The sequence below is a fragment of the Phoxinus phoxinus genome (assembly GCF_949152265.1).
Source record: "Phoxinus phoxinus genome assembly, chromosome: 1".
NCBI lineage: Eukaryota > Metazoa > Chordata > Actinopteri > Cypriniformes > Leuciscidae > Phoxinus > Phoxinus phoxinus.
The window spans coordinates 29680053-29698127 of NC_136876.1; the positions used below are offsets into that span (position 1 = coordinate 29680053).

Consider the following 18075-nt stretch of genomic DNA (forward strand, 5'->3'; position numbering starts at 1 on the left):
CTATGTGAGCTAAACTGGGGATCATTTATTATTGCTTTGGCACAAAATATGACTACATCTTTCAAATTGCATCAGTTATTTTTTCACTTAGACACAAACATCACCAAAACTCTATACAGGGCAATTTGGAAGTGAATTATACACATCAGAGAGTGTAATTCTTGCTTCGTAAAGAAACTTTACAAAAGAAAACAATGTAATGCTACCCATTATTTTCTTAGGTCACTGATTTATGAGTTACAAAGTGTGTTTGTTGGTTGACAACCTTTGCTACACTCTTAGAAGAGTTTGAACCTTTGGAGTTCAATAAAGAACTTCAAAGTGCAAATGAACTTCTAACAAAAAGGTTCAAAGTTGAACTTTCATATTAGAACTCTGTAAGGTTCGTTCATGAACCTTTTCTGTGATGATTGATTGGATTCTACTGCGAGTTCAAATGATACAGTGTGTTTCATCGGTACCCCCCTGACCACCCCACACATTTCTATAAATTGCATGATAATCTTGAAGGGCGCCATATTTTTGTCAATTTTTAGAGCACAAATTAAAGGTAACAAAAATGTAAGTTCAGTTCATAAATACAAGTATATTCAATGTAAAATGGAGAGGGTGAAGTGAAATTCTTAGCCCTGGAAATATGTTCAGATTAGACAACCGTACGTCCTTTAAATGTTCCCCGATTGAAGAGGACACTGCATTTTTGGAGCAAAAATCATGGATCAGTTGTGATGCACTGCCAAGTTATTGTACATGTGTCAGCTCTCCTTCTGTTCCAACTTTCTAATCTGCTATACTATTTTGTTATTAGCTGATGGTAGCCCATGTTTTGCTTTTAGATGTATAGAAATGTTATAAGAAAACATTTCTTAATTGTGTTGTGTAAGGTTTCTTCAGGAAGATTGTCTTCTTTATTTAGTTTATTATTATTATTATTAATTATTATTATGTGTTGAGATTGCTTGCCTAAACGTTTTTTTTTTTTTTTTTAAGTATCTTGACAAATAACTAATAATTCACAATTAAATTATTTTCACTAAAAGTAAACAAGATTATTCAATATTTTTTCGATTTTAAGAATGAAATAAACAAATCCTTCAAATTGCCATTATAACGTTCTGGAAGAATGAGTTGATTTGAGACATGCACGAAGTGTTTTGGCAGCTTTAGTGCATTTTGAATGTGAAATTACTGCTGTGCCAAGCCGAAAGTTGGTTAGGAGGAGAACTGTGTTGAGGATTTAGAAAAAGTATATTGAGAAATGTTTCCTTTAGCGATTGTAAAAAAAAAACCTGTAATATCTGGACAAGTGTAATGATGGCTGTTTCAGAGGAACAAGAGTGTGATCCAAATGCAGCAAAACATTTATTCAAACAAACATAATAAAAGTAAATCCAGGCAAAACTACAAAGGACTACAAAACAGGGAACAGGAAATAACATAAGTCCAAACAAGGGGAATACAAGACAGGAATCATGACAACAAGGGAGAGGAATAGTTGAGGGATGAGAGGAGTTCCAGACAAGGGAGGAGAAGAGGTATGGGAGAGGAGTAAGAATGTGTGATATTCTGCATTTTAATGTTTTTTTTTTTTTTTTCATTACACATGCGGAACCAAAGGCCATGTATGTTGAATTTGTAAAATTTTTGCTAAATTGTACATATTTTACAAGATGCCAAATTCGTATGAATTCGTTCGAATGACCTACCCCTGACCCCGCCCCTAAACCATTCTCATCACGTGGGTTTAGACAAATCATACAAATTCGTACGAATTAGCCACCTTTTAATCACTTGTACAAATTTGTATGAATTAGCCACCTTTTAATCACTTGTACAAATTTGTACGAATTAGTCGTGAGATAGTGTTGAACTACCATGGGGGCACCATCGATATCCCCAGCCCCGTGCAAAGCAATTTCAATCAAGGTGACAACTGAAGTTCTGCTCTGCGTAGGGGACCCATTTGACCAGTGGCGGCCCTGAGCAGTTCTGTTACTTGCCATTCCAACTGCACATTCTATAAAGTAATAATAAAGTAATGACTCATTCACTTTTAGAAAGTATGTTGCCAAAAAAATGTACACATTCAAAACTCAACCAAAGTGAATTATAAAAAACAATGGATTACCTATTGTATGCAGAGAGAATTAACTGAAACAAGTAATGCAGTTTTTGTATTGCCATCAAGTGTTAGTATTTTGATAGTCAGTGCTATTATTAACTATGCCCCATTGCTCTGGAGATGGTGAATCGTCCTTCAACGTAGAGTAATATTTGCTACCGCCGCTTGGAGCAGAAATATGTGAGATCCACCCGAGCCCTTTCCCTTCAGCTTGTCTTATCCACGAAATATCTGCAGAGTTAACTTCAATCCGAAAGTACAGGTCAGTTTATGTTCGTTCCCAGGTTTGATGATGACTGACTCCGACTCAGTCAGTGTCTGACCTTTGCACACTGTTAAAATAAAAGAAATGTGAGTTTATGAGGTGCTTGAGTTTTAGAAATAAAGTGAAAAATAGAGATGACTTGACAGCAAATATAAAACATATATGCACTGAAGTGCTTAAAAATAAATCTTACTTACTTTCAATAGAGACTAGAAAGCTTATGAAACAAGTAATTCTGAGGACCATTTTTTCAGCAGTTTTTGTTAAAAATCTCAATGACAACACTGAAAAGGAGATAAATTTGAAGAGTTTATAAGGCAGAATGTACTTTTTAATTTGCATAGCCCATCCTCCAGCAGATTTTATGTCAAAGGAAGGTCAGACCAAAAGAAAAAATTCAACCCTACCTGGATTCATCTTGCACTTTGTAAAGGATATTTACCACTACAGTGCACTAATTCACTTGACAGGTTTATCTTTATGAAGATAAAGATTAGTGTTTATCTTACTGTGGAAATGTATAGTACATTTAAAATGGAGTTTTATGATTGAATATTGTTGAATCTCAGTCAAACAATATATTAATTATTTTCAGATTAATTAAGCAGATGCTTATGTATGGTCACTGTACACACTCACTGCAGGTTATGTATATCTCACTAACCGGCAATAGCTCTTGCTCTGAACTAGCACCCGGTTCATGCTGGTGCGGGTAATCAATGATCAACCCTCCAAGCTTGAAATCTATTATCTTTATGACCTTCCTTAATTACGGTACCAGCCTAGACTCATACTGTCATTTATGTGGGAAGCTGTTTATAAAGAAATATTAAGATATTTTAAACTACATTTCTAAAGAAGTAATGTATTGAATTGTGGGGAAATTTGCAGTAATTGCTTCAGTGATCATGACAGTTTTTGTTCAGCCCTGCAGTCTTTTGTCTTACTGTGAATCTCTTGCACAGTAATAAACAGCTGTGTCTTCAGTCTTCAGGCTTTTCACCTCTAAATACAGCATGTTTTTGCTGGTGTCTTTGGTGATGGAGAACTGGCCCTGTAGAGACTGAGCAAAAGTAGTGCCAGTGCCACCGTCTATATATCCAATCCACTCCAGTCCTCTCCCTGGTTTCTGACGGATCCAGCTCATGTAGTAGCTGCTCATTGAGAAATCAGAGACACCGCAGGACAGAGTGACTGATTCTCCTGGTCTTTTCACCACAGAATCTGAGGAGCTCAAAGACTGACCACTAACACCTGAACAACAGAGAAAATTAATGTTAGATGGATTAGAACAATAAAATAATAATCTACTGCAAATGGGAGTTGCTCACATGCAATAATCATCAGTAGGAGTCCATATAGTAGCATCTCCATTGCAACAGAAAAAGGCAGTAAAATAGTTATGGTTACACTTAAGCTGTTTAGTCACTGAACACATGCACTGACTGAAAGTTCAGCTTATAACACAATCTTTCAAGAGTATGGGAGACGTTGACCCTTCCCACAAAATCATTTGCATCTTTGGAGGTTTGCAGACTTACACTGCAATTTAATGCAGTATGAAATATCTGCAAATTTTCACAGTAGTGGTCTAATTTCTTGTTTAGAATGAATATTTGTTTTTAGTTTATTGTTGTTTTTCTCCTCTTCTCTCCAGATTAGTGTGTCAGTTTTGGGCATATGTAGTCAGTTTCAAGAACTGGTTGTGATTCCAGATGTATCTTGCCTTGTAGGCCGGATTTGGAGTTTATTAGGATGTATTTAAAGACCCCCTTTGGTGAAAATCAAGTTTTCAATTTTGTTTATATGTCTATGTGTTTACTTTATATATATATATGCTTAAAGACAAACCATGTGCAAATTCATGTCAACACCATTATATTATCCTTAAAACTGCAGTGAACCAAAGACAGTCTCAAAAACACGGTTTGAAATCACTAGTGTTTCTTACATCACAAACTACCTTGTAATCATTCACGTCAACGTGCTGGCGGGCTTTAGCATATCATTACCATTATTATGTTGCGAAGCTGGGCAGTCTCATAAGAAGCCAGGTTATTCCGGTATATATTTCAGATTTTAATTATGCATTTGGAATAATAAATGCATTTAACAGATTTTTAAAATAATTTCTCTAATATGTCTTGAGTAAGAAAAAGGAGACAAACTTAAAACCTTTTATTGCACCAGAAGTATCTTGAACTAAAACCTTTTCTTCGTTTACAAAGGCTTATACCTTGCACAATCTGAAAAAAATAAGAATAATTAAAAAAATAAGAGGGATCATGATTTGTAGTTATAATTATATGATTATTATTTAGTTCTGCGCTGGTGAAGCTTATTCACATAACCGATGTTTACATAAAGTCCAAAAGAAAAAATAATAATTGGATTTACACAAAAATCGCCCAATTCAAAGGTTGATTTTTTTTTTCTTAATAAGCAAAGAATGTGCAAGACATCCAGGAAATGACTATTACAAGTAATTTATAATACTTACAAGAGTATTACAACTTAAGCATACATTGAAAATGTACTGTAATTCAAAATACAGGTAAAACACCTGTAGAAAAAAAAACACATTCCGGAAAATCCCTTCATATTTATACTATACATTGTACCTAATTCTACACAGCTTCACCAGGGCAATAAATAAAAATATAAAATTTGTATGATCCTTTTATTTTTTAATTATTATTATTATGTAAACTCACAATCTCAACCGTACATACAGGCTACTTGGAATACAACAAAGATTGCCGTATGCTGATAAAGTATTTTATTTAGATCCATTATTATTTTCCCTGGCCTGGATAATGTTCTCTGATATATATTTCAGTTATTGTGCATCAATGTATCAATGGTTTGAGTGCATCTGACTAGAGATTAGAGCGGGATTGTGAAACAGTTGTTATTTGCTCGTGTGATAGTCAGTGGCCGTCCTGAGAAGCGATCACAAATGAGGTTATCTGAAGCCTCAGAAAACTGCTCAGAAAAAAGCCCCAGCAATGCAGGTTTGAGAGGTGGCGCCCTGACAAATCTCGCGAGAATCACGACTTGCTTTACAAAAAAATGTTCAAGGCTTGCACCTTGAATCTATTTCAAGGTTTGCGTTGTCGAGCTACCAGACACTGTTTTTTGTGCGGATGAGCGGGCCGGAGCACGTTGTGTGTTTTCTGTTAGAACGGGGTCAATTTAGCGGCCCCTAAGTTTATAACTAATGATCTTTGCAACGGAAGTGAATCAATCGATCAAAACTAACGGTTACACTTTATTTCGATAGTCCACTTTAAACATTCTACTAACTATAAGTAACTTATAGTATTAGTAGAGTGTAGTATACTGTTAGTAGACTGTTAGGTTGGGGTTAGGTGTTAGGGTTCGGGTTAGTAGAATAAGTTGACTTGTAGTTGCCAAGTTACTTATAGTCAGAATATCTGTTAGGGGACCAACAAAATAAAGTGTTAGCAGATATTAAGAAGACAGTCTACTAATAATCTAATGACAGTTAGTTGGCATGTAGCTGCAAAGTTACTTATAGTTAGTAGAATGTCTAAAGTGGACTATCGAAATAAAGTGTTACCAAACTAACTTTAGCTGGACAATAACTTTAGTCTAGAGCTGCTGTAAAGCCAAAACAATATATGTTACTTTCATTTCCTATTATCACTGTAAAACTGCTTTGAAACAATCTATTGTTAAAAGCGCTATATAAATGAAGGTAACATGACTTGACTTGACATACTGTTGGAAACAGACTAGTCAGTATTGATTTACTGAGTTAAGCAAATATGATATGTATTTAATATTCAAAACACTTCAGACAGGCTTATGTCACTTCAGAGGCTCTTCCCTTTGTTCAGTGTAACTCAACCATGTCCACCTCATTTCTCATGAGTTTTTGAACAGCTGCCTGTATTAGTGTTTCCACAGTGTCTCTTGCACAGTAATACACTGCAGTGTCTTCAGTCTTCAGCTGATTCATGTGCAGATACAAATTAGAGCTGTCCGTAGTTGCTGTGAACCTGCCCTGGACTGACTGAGCTGAGCTCTTATCAGAATCTGAATTCATTTCACATTTCACCTTCTTAAAACTTCCTAAAACAAAAAAAACTTAACTCCTTCAGAATTTTAAAATATAAAAAACACTCACTGTGTGCAATTGCCAACAGCAGAAAGAGCTTTAGGGAGAACATTGTTTTTCCTCTTCAGATTGAACACTCATTTACTAGTTGTTTAAATAGGAAATATGACTGTTAGTCCATGCATGAGTAAATATATCAATGCAAACTCAACTGAGTAGAGAGTAGGTGTGTTCAAACAAAACTGGTTAATCACAATCACCAGTTATTCATGAGAAAGGGTGCACCCTTCTGGTGTCTGAATTATTTTTAATGGTAGCACTTTACAATATTTAACATTAGTTAGCATGAACTAATAATGAACTGCACTTATACAACATTTATTAATCTTTGTTAATGTTAATTTCAACATTTACTAATACTTTATTCAAATCTTGTTAACATTAGTTAACTGTGAACTAACACGAACAAACAATGAACAGCTGTATCTTTATTAACTAACGTTAACACAGATTAACAAGTAACAAATGTAAGAGCTCATAGCTCTTTTTAGTTAATACATTAACTAATGTTAACTAATGAACCTTATTGTAAAGTGTTACCTTTTAACTTTAACTTTATTACTTTCCATTTAGCAGATGATTGTACTGTAAAGACACTTAAAGAAACCTGATTTACAAAGATTAAAACATCACCTGATTCCGTGTCAAAAACATTTATTTATTGACATACAAACTTATGTATTTTGTCATTTGACATTATAATCTACACAAATGAACTCTGAAAAGTTTAATATTATGCCAACAAATAAAAAAAAATATTGAAAAAGTCATCACTGAAGAGTTCTTGTGCAGGTATGTGGCAGTTTGTGGCACAGTGTATAGCAAGCACAATAATTGTCACGTCTTGTTTTGGTCATGTTTCATGTCTTGTCGTGTTATTCCCTGGCCCTCGTGTGATCCTGCCATGTGTTCTGTGTTGTCATTGGTTGATTGACTTGATTCTTTTCACAGGTGTCCCTTGTCTTGTCATTTATAGCCTTGTGTATTTGTTGCCCTCATGTTTGCCTTGTTCCTTGTCAAGTATTGTTTCCCTGCCCTGTTGGTAAACGTCATGTCCTTGTTCATGCTTTTGTTTCATGCCATGCCTTTGTTTCAGTGTTTATAATCATCTTCATCTTGTTTATAATCATTGTTTCATCTCGTGTATAATACGCACGTATACCCACACCACTAATTCTAAAAGCGTATGCACGTACCCCACACCTCTGGTGTTTAGTCCGCGGAATTACAACCAATGTTAAATGTGACTCGAGCGCTCAGAGCGTCGGTCACGCGCTGATTTTCTGCAATAAAAATCACAAAGGAACAAAGATCTCTGCGGATCTTTCGGATGCTATACTGCACAAGAGCGTGACGCAGGGTTTCTTCGCTGCAAAACACAATTGTGGGCTACTCCCATAGACATTTATCCAAATAGCACGGATTTAAATGTATTAGTTTTCGATTGATTAGCTAAGTCAATGTTTAGGCATATTTTTTGCATAAAATTGTCTAGGCATATTTTAACGACTTGTTAAAGTGTAACGTTACTGACTTAGGCTTTTTGCCTGGTCAGTTAGGAATGAGTTCGCGTTTGCGACTTATCTCCCAATTTCATAACACATGTGCACAAAATTATTAATAACCATATAAACAGACTGGAACTGGATATTGCTCGTAAAAAACAAAGTTTGAGATTGCCCGCATTCTCCACCAAAACTGTAGCGTATATGCCTCGGACTCTGGGTCCGTATGAATTAACTCAAATGATCCATAGGGAATTTTAATAACTAATCATGAATATGATTAATATTTTGCATATTACAGTTACATTAAATTCTCGAAATTGAAAATGTATAGATTATATGAATATATGAATAATCGATCACAACGTCTTATAATTCCTCATTCATATATCAATAATCTTATTTAATTTCGATTATGAGACAACCTTTAAGGGAAATTCATGTAATGATCAAATAGGTGTCTGTCCCGCAAAAACCATCAAAGATCAATCTATCAATCTCTCGATAAAGTTATCCCTTATAAACTCCAAGAAATATTAACTTTCTGGTCGTGAACATTAATTTTCCTGTGTTTATAAAATTAAAACTACTTAATGTAGTAAATAAGAAGAGCTGGTAGCTCGGATCTACCTCATTGACATTTGTATTTTTACAATCGTTAAACAGTCACCAGTCATTTATAATATATGGTTTTAATAAATGCAAAACTACAGAATATTTGGACTACACAATATACACCGATTATATGTTTGTACATATCTTACATGTGAACAAACAAGACAACGAATAACAGATGAGAGAGAGAAAGTGAGAGAGACTGAGTGCGAGGATGGCTCGTAAGAGTGACGCACGCTGTGCGCGCGCGATTTACGGGGGAGAGAGAGGGGGAGTTGGAGAGAGAGAGAGAGAGAGTGCTCTGATTTAGGCTGGTGCTATTTAGAGCAGTAACGCACACCTCGCGCGCGCGGGGAGCGCTTTTGGTCGTGCGGAAGAGAGAGAGATAGAGAGAGTATGAGAGGGAGAGAGAGAGAGATCACAGAATGATCTCATGTAGCAAAATCACAGACCTTTTTGAGAGAGCCATCAATGCATCAAACCTTAAAACATTAAAACTGGTTAGAGTTTTACTTGCAAAGATCGTTTGCGTGCACGAGCTGTGTCCAGCCTGCGCGTGCTCTCGGAGCAGAGTGCGCGCGCTCGTGTTTGCGGAGCGCGCTTGTCCGCGGGAGATTTGAAGAAGGCCTCTTTTGGAAGTGATATGTTACTGAGGAAATCCAGGCTTAATTCGTTTCACTCTTGGGTAGAAGCGAACAAACTGGAATTTGAAAATGAAACAAAAGAAACTTAGATAAAGAAAATAAAAGCAGACGGAACTCCACGGAGTTCATCGTAGACTTTCACATGATGAGCAGACGATGAATAGCAGGAAGAGAGAGAGAGGAAGAGCTTTGTCTCTCTCTTTTAAAGACTGTATGGGTCACGCCTTCGTTTGGCACGAGTAGCCAATAACCTTCAGTGATCTGAGAGCGGGAGACTTTTCTTTGTCTTGTCAGAAGACCCCAGTCTGTGTAGTTTATGACAGAGCTTTGGCTTAGTCATTTCTATGACTGAAAAGGATTCATCTAGTAATAATCATATCACTGCAGTCTATTATCGAGATTCAACTCCGTTAGGTCTCAAGATTTAAAATGGTATCAAACACATTCAGGTTACGGTTACAGGAATACAACGTTTGATTATTATGCATTAGTCTAGACATTTTAAAGTTTGATTAATACATACTGATATTGAAATCAATTCCACATCGGTCGTGACACATAAATGGCAACACAAAAATATCAAGTCCATTTGTTGAGGTCTTAAATATGATTCTGTTGAATAAAGTCTCTTGGTGTGTGTGTGCTTATCTCTCTGGAGACGTGGGTGTCCTGTTACGTGTGTTCCTTGGTGTGAGGAATTTTGGGTGTCATGTTACTTTGTCTCTTTGTGTGTGTGTGTGTGTGTGTGTGTTGTAATGGAGAAAGAGACAAAGCTCTCGTCGGTTCAGACAATGCATGAAGTGTTTGGAGAATCACGATTCACTGATCGAAAAGCAGCAGTCATTGTTGCTACAGTGTATTTGTTCCCACCAATCGCTGCACAAGTTAAAGGGTAACTAAACACTAAAACAACTTTTTTAAGTCAATGATCTCCACAGACAATTTAACATCCTCCACTTCAGGTCCTCGACTTCAAATGACCGCTCTGTTGCAAAGCGAGTCTGACAGCAGCTGTCAATTAATCCATCACTGCGGGTCTCAGGTGCAATGCATAGGTAAAACCTTATGAAACGCATATGCCCCAAACTAGCCAAAACTGTCATTCTGACCGTCACGGGAAAACAATATGAAAATAATAAACTGTGAGAAAACAAACTGATTTATTTGTTTTAGTGAGCAAAAATATCATGCTGTAAAATTACAATGAAAATATCATGTTGTAAATCATTATGAAAGTATTCTCCACTAAGCGGGCTAACTTGGATTGTTTTGGGGGCAAACAGTGTGCATCAATTTCACTGACGCTTGTGGATCAGTTACTTACAGTCAACACAGGTAATCTCTACCTTCCATGTGCAGCTCCCACACACAACCTTATGACATTTGTCACAAGTGTCCTTTGTTTTGTTTTTCTTGCTGTCAGTTTCTCCGCAATTGGCAAAAGGGAGCAAATGATACATGGTCTGTAATGCATACGGTCAGTATGATGGCCATTATCAAATACTCAACTCTTTTGTGTCTTGTAATTTTAATAAAATAACAATGATAGAATAAAATATAGGCACATTTAGGAAAAGTCAGGGTCCTAGTTGCAAGGTTAAAGTTTTGAAGTTTTATTTCAACAAAGTTATTACATTGCAAACATTTTAAACCGTCAAAATGACTGCCTTGGTAGATCTAGTGTTAAATTTAAAAGTAGCTTGTTTTATTTTGGGAAAGTGTCCTGAAAAATGATCTTGAGCCCTCAGAGACATGAACAGTTTTTGTTCAGCCCTGCAGTCTTTTGTCTTACTGTGAATCTCTTGCACAGTAATAAACAGCTGTGTCTTCAGTCTTCAGGCTTTTCACCTCTAAATACAGCATGTTTTTACTGGTGTCTTTGGTGATGGAGAACTGGCCCTGTAGAGACTGAGCAAAAGTAGTGCCAGTGCCACCGTCTATATATCCAATCCACTCCAGTCCTCTCCCTGTTTTCTGACGGATCCAGTGCATGTTGTAGCTGCTCATTGAGATTCCAGAGACACCGCAGGACAGAGTGACTGATTCTCCTGGTCTTTTCACCACAGAATCTGAGGAGCTCAAAGACTGACCACTAACACCTGAACAACAGAGAAAAATAATGTTAGATGGATTAGAACAATTAAATAATAATCCACTGCAAATGGGAGGTGCTCACATGCAATAATCATCAGTAGGAGTCCATATAGTAGCATCTCCATTGCAACAGAAAAAGGCAGTACAATTGTTATGGTTACACTGAAGCTGTTTAGTCACTGAACACATGCACTGACTGAAAGTTCAGCTTATAACACAATCTTTCAAGAGTCTGGGAGACGTTGACCCTTCCCACAAAATCATTTGCATCTTTGGAGGTTTACAGACTTACACTGTAGTTTAATGCAGTAATCTGCTAATTATTACAGTAGACAAGGGAAAAAATCTTGACCAACATTTGATAAGTGAGATAAGTTACATTACTTTAACAGCAAACAACTTCTTTCTGTCATTTATTGGTGTGTTATTTGTTATTGAGTCAATGTTTCAGAGATGCAACCAGAGCACCAAGTCTGGCTTGGGGTTGGTGGTTACAATCTATGGTGGAAAGATAAATTGTTTTTGGACATTCAGTAATTTCAAGGTTAGAATGAATGTTTGTTTCTTTGCATATTGCTGTTGTTTCCTCTCCTTTCCGGATTAGTATAACATTGGTGTGTCAGTTAGGGCATAAGTAGTTTCATGAAGTGGTTGTGATTCCACGTGTATCTGCCTTGTAGGCTGAGTTTGCAGTTTATCAAGGTTGCTGGAGTTACAGGTACAATTAGTGCATCATGGTGCATGTTAATTTAAACGTTTTAATCATTTTAAAAATCATATCTTAATCTTTTTTATATAAATAAGCTCCATCTTGACACCATGTATTAGTAAATATAATGACGTTTTGTGGTAGAAGGATTATTAGAAAAAAAGAATCCAGTCCATTCTTAAAATAAGGGAATGTATGCTAAACTGAACAAATATACTTCATACTGAGACATATAATGTGGGGAACAGACTAGTCATTATGATTAAAAATAAAGAATAATTTTAATATTTACAGGTTTTTGTATTTAATGTATGTGCATTCAAAACACTTTGTGTCACTTCAGAGGCTCTTCCACTTTTTCAGTGTAACAAACATGTCCACCTCATTTCTCATGAGTTTTTGAACAGCTGCCTGTATTAGTGTTTCCACGGTGTCTCTTGCACAGTAATACACTGCAGAGTCTTCAGTCTTCAGCTGATTCATGTGCAGATACAAATTCGAGCTGTCCGTAGTTGCTGTGAACCTGCCCTGGACTGACTGAGCTGAGCTCTTAGCAGAATCTGAATAATAATAAATAATCCATTCCAGTCCTTTTCCAGGTGCCTGACGGATCCAGTGCATGCTAGTGCCACTAAGAGTGAATCCACTGCAGGCACAGGTCAGTTTGTGGGAACCACCTGGAGCCACAACTACTGACTGTTCAGACTGTGTGAGCACAACCTGAGAGTTAATACCTGTGGATAAACAAAACATTTTTACAAATAATTTGGATCATGTATTTATTTACATTAAGAAAATAGTTTATTTTGTCCAGGGAATATACTTACCAGACACTGTGGCCAGCAACAACAACAGATACAAAGTGAACATGATTTATATCAAGGGCTGAACTAGTGATGAGTTCTCCAGTCAACAGTTGTTTAAATATGTAACAGACATCAGATAATTTGCATTGAAATCCTGATAGCAAATACTGTGGAGTCTGTGGAGCTTGAGGCCATTGAGGTTCATTTCATGGGCAATAGTACCACCTCTTGATATAAATTTTTTTTTTTTTCGTTACAGCTGGTACGTGCCTGTAACTTAATCTGAGTTTCTTCAAACAGATAAACAGTGACGTGTTCTGGTGAGAGTGGGTACAGGACTGTTTTAGTAATGGGCAGAGTCCCGTGTGTTTAGCCTCTGCAATGTATGTTGTTAAAACAGACTCTAGAGTGCTATTCACTTTTTTAATGTTAAAAACATCACCAAACAACAGAATAACATAAGCTTTGCTGAAATGTTCTTTTTAAAATAATAAAATCTGCAGAAATGCTTTTTAAAACCCCTTCCTCGGCACCCTCAATTTTGGCAAGTGATGCATTCATGACATAGCCAAAATAAAAAGATTTCTGCTCAGAACTCATTCTGAATAGACACATAACCAACATATATTTAGAAAGCCAACCCTTGAGAGTTTACAGTTCAAGACTCAAAATTCATCAAACTGTTATAAATATTGAGATATATAAGGTCAAACATAAAACAAAAACAACAAATATTAAGAATATATTTATTAAATGTATAAAATATTTTTTTAAATGTAGGATATCAACTTATAACCACAACTAAAGTGTAGCTACAAGTGTGGTCATGCTTCATTTTAAATCTGAGGATGATATCACTAAAAGTATGCATTTTATGAAGCCTATTATAAGGTCTTATCATGGGAGGTTTTGGAGAAGTTTTCATGGGAGGCTTTAGAGATGCTTATCAGATATGTGTATTGCCCTATAAATACCCATTTACAGTCTTTGACTAATGTCTGGCTAGGAGAAATGGCCCATTAGTGTAAATCGACAAACATTTAACACTTCTGCCAATGAGAGACTTAATCTTCCATTATTCTTTTATTCTTATTCTTTTGTTTGAGATCAGCCATAATAGCCTGCATTCCTGAGTTATTTGCTTGGTCATCTAAATCTCTGCCATCCCACTAATACAAGTAATCCATATATTATCTTCAGTCTACGAACAAAAAAATAACTGTTCTTGAAAATTCTTTTAAAAAAAATATTGTATGGAATAACGTTAGTCAAGCTCATGTAGCAGGTGCATTTAGCTCACCATGTAGCCTCAAGCTAAATGACACAATATAATTTATTAATAATACAGTTTTACTTAAAGCTCACTTTAAAACACCATCGAGTATTTGAACCATATTCCGGTCGCGGTTTAAAATGGTTTCAAGTCAAAAAAATATTTTGAAATATGTTTTATTTAGCATTTTATACGAAGCTAGGGGCTATCTTTACTAGCATGCATACTGTAAACATTCTTTGTTCCTATAGGGATGTTCGCCGTGACGTCACGACGCGCTCTGGTTGGCAGAAGAAAAGTAATGACCGCTTAAAGCGCAGCGCAAACACAGAAGAAAAATGGTTGTATCGTGCTTTGTGATCGGCTGTGTTAACAGGTTCGATAAGACTAATAACCCCAAGAGCTTCTACCGCGTACCTAAACAGCCTGAATCAAGAAAGAAAGCTTTGAATTTCTGCAATTAGGCGTCTATACCCAGCGGAAAACAATGGGAGCCAGCGGACCACGATCGCGTCTGCTACCTACATTTTGCGTTAAAAATTAAAACTAATTTTGTAAATAAATGTTACTAGTAGGTTCTATCGCATTGATGGGTTATTAATGAATGAATAACTGTACAAAATACCGCGGAAGACGTGTCAAAGTGTTTGTTTACATAACTTTTTGTGCATGCTGTGACTGAGCAATGGAAGTATAATAACACTGACATACCCTTATAAATTAAGGGCAAATTATTGTATTTTCATTCATACATTTTACTTATATGTTAACCAATGTTATATATCAGAGGTAAGATAATTTTGATTCAAAATATAGCCCATGGATAAATTACACCTGTATTTTTACTCTAGTTGTAACATATTTACCAGTTATCCTTAGTTACAACAAGTAATATTCGTAATTATTACTTAATTTATAGGCATCTAAAGATTTGTACGCCTTCATCGACTCTCTGGTAAACATAGATGGCGTGTCGATGAGATACAGATAGATGTCGCCGAATGTCAAATCTGGCCATGTGTCCGGGCTTTTGCTCCAATTATCACTCAGGTGATATTGATCAGGCAGAGAACATGAACCCTGGTTATATAAAAGCTTAACCTTATATCTCTTTTTTGGTTCTTCGGACAAATAATTAGCATATGCTGACAAAACACAGGTAGACTGCTGCGAGTCTGCGACACGTTTTGGTTCTTTCTGCCAACCAGTTCGCGACCACGCCCATATCGTGACGTCACATTTGACTCCGGCGAACATCCCTATATAACAGTAGCGGCGCCAGGATTTTGATTGTAGGTGGGCCTCCAGAAAACTGGATGGGCCAGTTAAAATAAGCCAAATAGTCCCCTTCATCTCCGTTTCAGCGCTTTTCTGAGGACAGCGACCACGTAGCCTACCTACGCAACACGTTCTAATGAAAGTGCGTATGATCGTATCTATACCACGAATTGTATTTCTCGTGTCATTTATACGCCAAAAATGTTTTTGGTTTTTTTGCCTGCGCATGACACAGTTTTCGCGTGCATATGGTACGCACTTTATGGCGTGTAATAGGCAGGCACTCCGCACCCCTAATCCTACCCAAGGGGTTTACAGTGCGTATATGCAGGCAAAAACATGATTAAATGGCATGAGAAATAAAACTCTCTTGTGTCGCTGTCCTCTTGTCTTGGCAGTAAACATAACTTCATTGATCTCTTTTGAACGTTCAATAGGCTACACAAAAAGACTGAAACGGAATTATATATTTGGAGGGTCTGTTTCTCTCTCTCCATTTATTTACCAATCATCTTTCTTATAAATTCAGAATGACAGAAGAACATATCGTCGACATGAAATAACAGCAGCATTGAAACTGACACAGCTGCTAAACACAAACAGCAGGAAAAAACGATCAAAAATTATTTATCCTGTAGCTTATTTCTTCAGAATAATGAAATGAGTAACATATCTAAAACAACAGCATAACAATCCGATAGCTGATAACTAATCATTTGTGGAAGTACTGGTATATAGCCTACATGTATTTTATAATGGGTAATTTGTTTTTATTTGTTTATTTCACAGGCATTCTATATCCTAAATAGACTAGCTATAAAGCTTGAAATTCAAATTCGATACAAATCAATGCACAACTATTCAATACGAATAGAAACAGACTCTCTTAATCCAAATGTGCATTTCTCTAGGCCTAGGCGCATTCACTGCTATATTATTCTATTTATTAAACGTGTAGAATACTTTTCCAAACCGTTACATACAATATTATAAATATTATATTATTATAAATTCAGAAATTCATGAGATAAAAAACAAACATATTTGAATAACTTTTAAAATGAGGTGAAGTTGAACATGGAGCAGTTTTTCCCGTGTACGGGGATGGAAAACCCGGAGTGGAGTCAGAGCTGAGTGATTACAGAACGCTTAGAGTGGAGAGAGGAAAGTGTTTTCGCTCCACTCCAGGCTTTGATCACATCCCCCTCAGTAATGTAAATAGGCTACACTTCATCTTTCCTTAATTTAAGACCTATTCAAACTGAAATTAAGACATTTATTACACTATTTGAGAAACGTAAGCATATTTACGGCCTTAAAATTATGAAAATTGAATAAAAAAAATTAGGACAGGCGGGAACCCTGCAATTAACAGAAATCCGTCGTAGCGGCGGAGAACTTTAATCCCTGATACAGACAGCCTTTGCGGGCGGCCTAACCTTACTTGCCTTGCTGGTGTGAGGGGGTGGCTACTGGAGGACTTGTTGGGGAAAGGGCGGCCGAGCAGGACGGAGTTTCCTCCTCCTGGTCCAGCTCCTCTGAGCATTTTTTGCTGAATTGAAATGAAAATAAGCTGCTTTGTTTTGTTTTGCGTTTCATATTAGCTACTGTATGTGTCTGTCTCATTGAGCTTGCTTGAAAAGCTTTCGCGCTAAAGTCATTCATTTCATTGGATCGCTTGATGGTGACGATGCAGCCTGTGGGCAGGCTTAAGAGTCCACACGTGGGGTAGAAGCCGCTGATTGGCGCTTTCACTCAAAGCTTTCCTCTGGCTGCTTATTGGATGAACTGGGTCAAAATGGGTGGGCCCGGACCTAAAATGGGTGGGCCCAGGCCCACCCGGGCCCAATGGTAGCGCCGCGGCTGCTATATAATAACCAAAATCGAACAGAAAGCACATACACAAACCAGATGACTTGAATCCTGCTTTTATTAGCTTGTTTTAATCACACGAAGAGATGTTTAGTTGCGTTTGCCTCGTAGCTCAGAATGAGGAAGTAAACAGAGCAGACAGCGCGTCAGTGAAGAAGCACAGCCTTTTGGTCACGTTGGACACGTGGATGATTGACAGATTTAGAAACGAATCATATCGCGCTGATGTCATGGTTTACTCGAGTCAGGAAGAGTAGAGTCATCGCTAGCTCTGTTAGCTGTTTTTAGCATTTTTGATCGCTTATTTCAAGTATATTTGAATAGAAATGTGTTTCTGCATTATAAAATATTTTTAAAAAATGTCATAATAATTCATTATTTCTCCAAATGTGTGCACCATTGGACTAATATCCCTCGCGGATCGTGGATATTGTTTGTATTTGAACACAAATAAAACGGAGATGAGATGAATGGCTGCTGTGTAAGTGATGATTTCTATTCCAAATAACGAACGTTACAGATTAATTATTTTGCACTCCTGGGATAAATTAAGAAATTAATGTGGTCCAGTGGTCAAATATCGAAGTTGGAGTTTTAAACCATCCTAATAAAGCTAATATTGTCCAGATTAAGTAAGAGTGTGATGTTTTTAACTAGTAATGAAATAAAATAAAATAAAAAAATCAGGATCACCAGTGATCCTTGCGGTGGAAGGGGTTTTAATAGTTCATCAATCATTATTAAATAT

General features: G+C 36.6%; 1 protein-coding gene across 26 annotated transcripts in view; it reads right to left on the minus strand.

The window, feature by feature from the left end:
- Positions 1 to 18075, minus strand: part of ighd (immunoglobulin heavy constant delta) — a 353545-nt gene that overhangs the window by 31434 nt on the left and 304036 nt on the right. The window contains exons 1-2 of one of the 26 annotated variants that reach the window (XM_079618592.1): positions 11472 to 11576; positions 11088 to 11394 (exon numbers count right to left, since the gene is read on the minus strand). The exons of 23 other annotated variants lie outside the window; for them this stretch is intronic. In XM_079618592.1, coding sequence (XP_079474718.1) covers positions 11088 to 11394; positions 11472 to 11514 — 350 coding nt within the window. In that variant the 5' untranslated portion in view covers positions 11515 to 11576. Of the gene's footprint in view, positions 1 to 3334; positions 3642 to 3718; positions 3835 to 11087; positions 11395 to 11471; positions 11577 to 18075 lie in introns of those variants that run through there. 2 more of the 26 variants (XM_079618568.1, XM_079618571.1) reach the window with 2 other exon arrangements.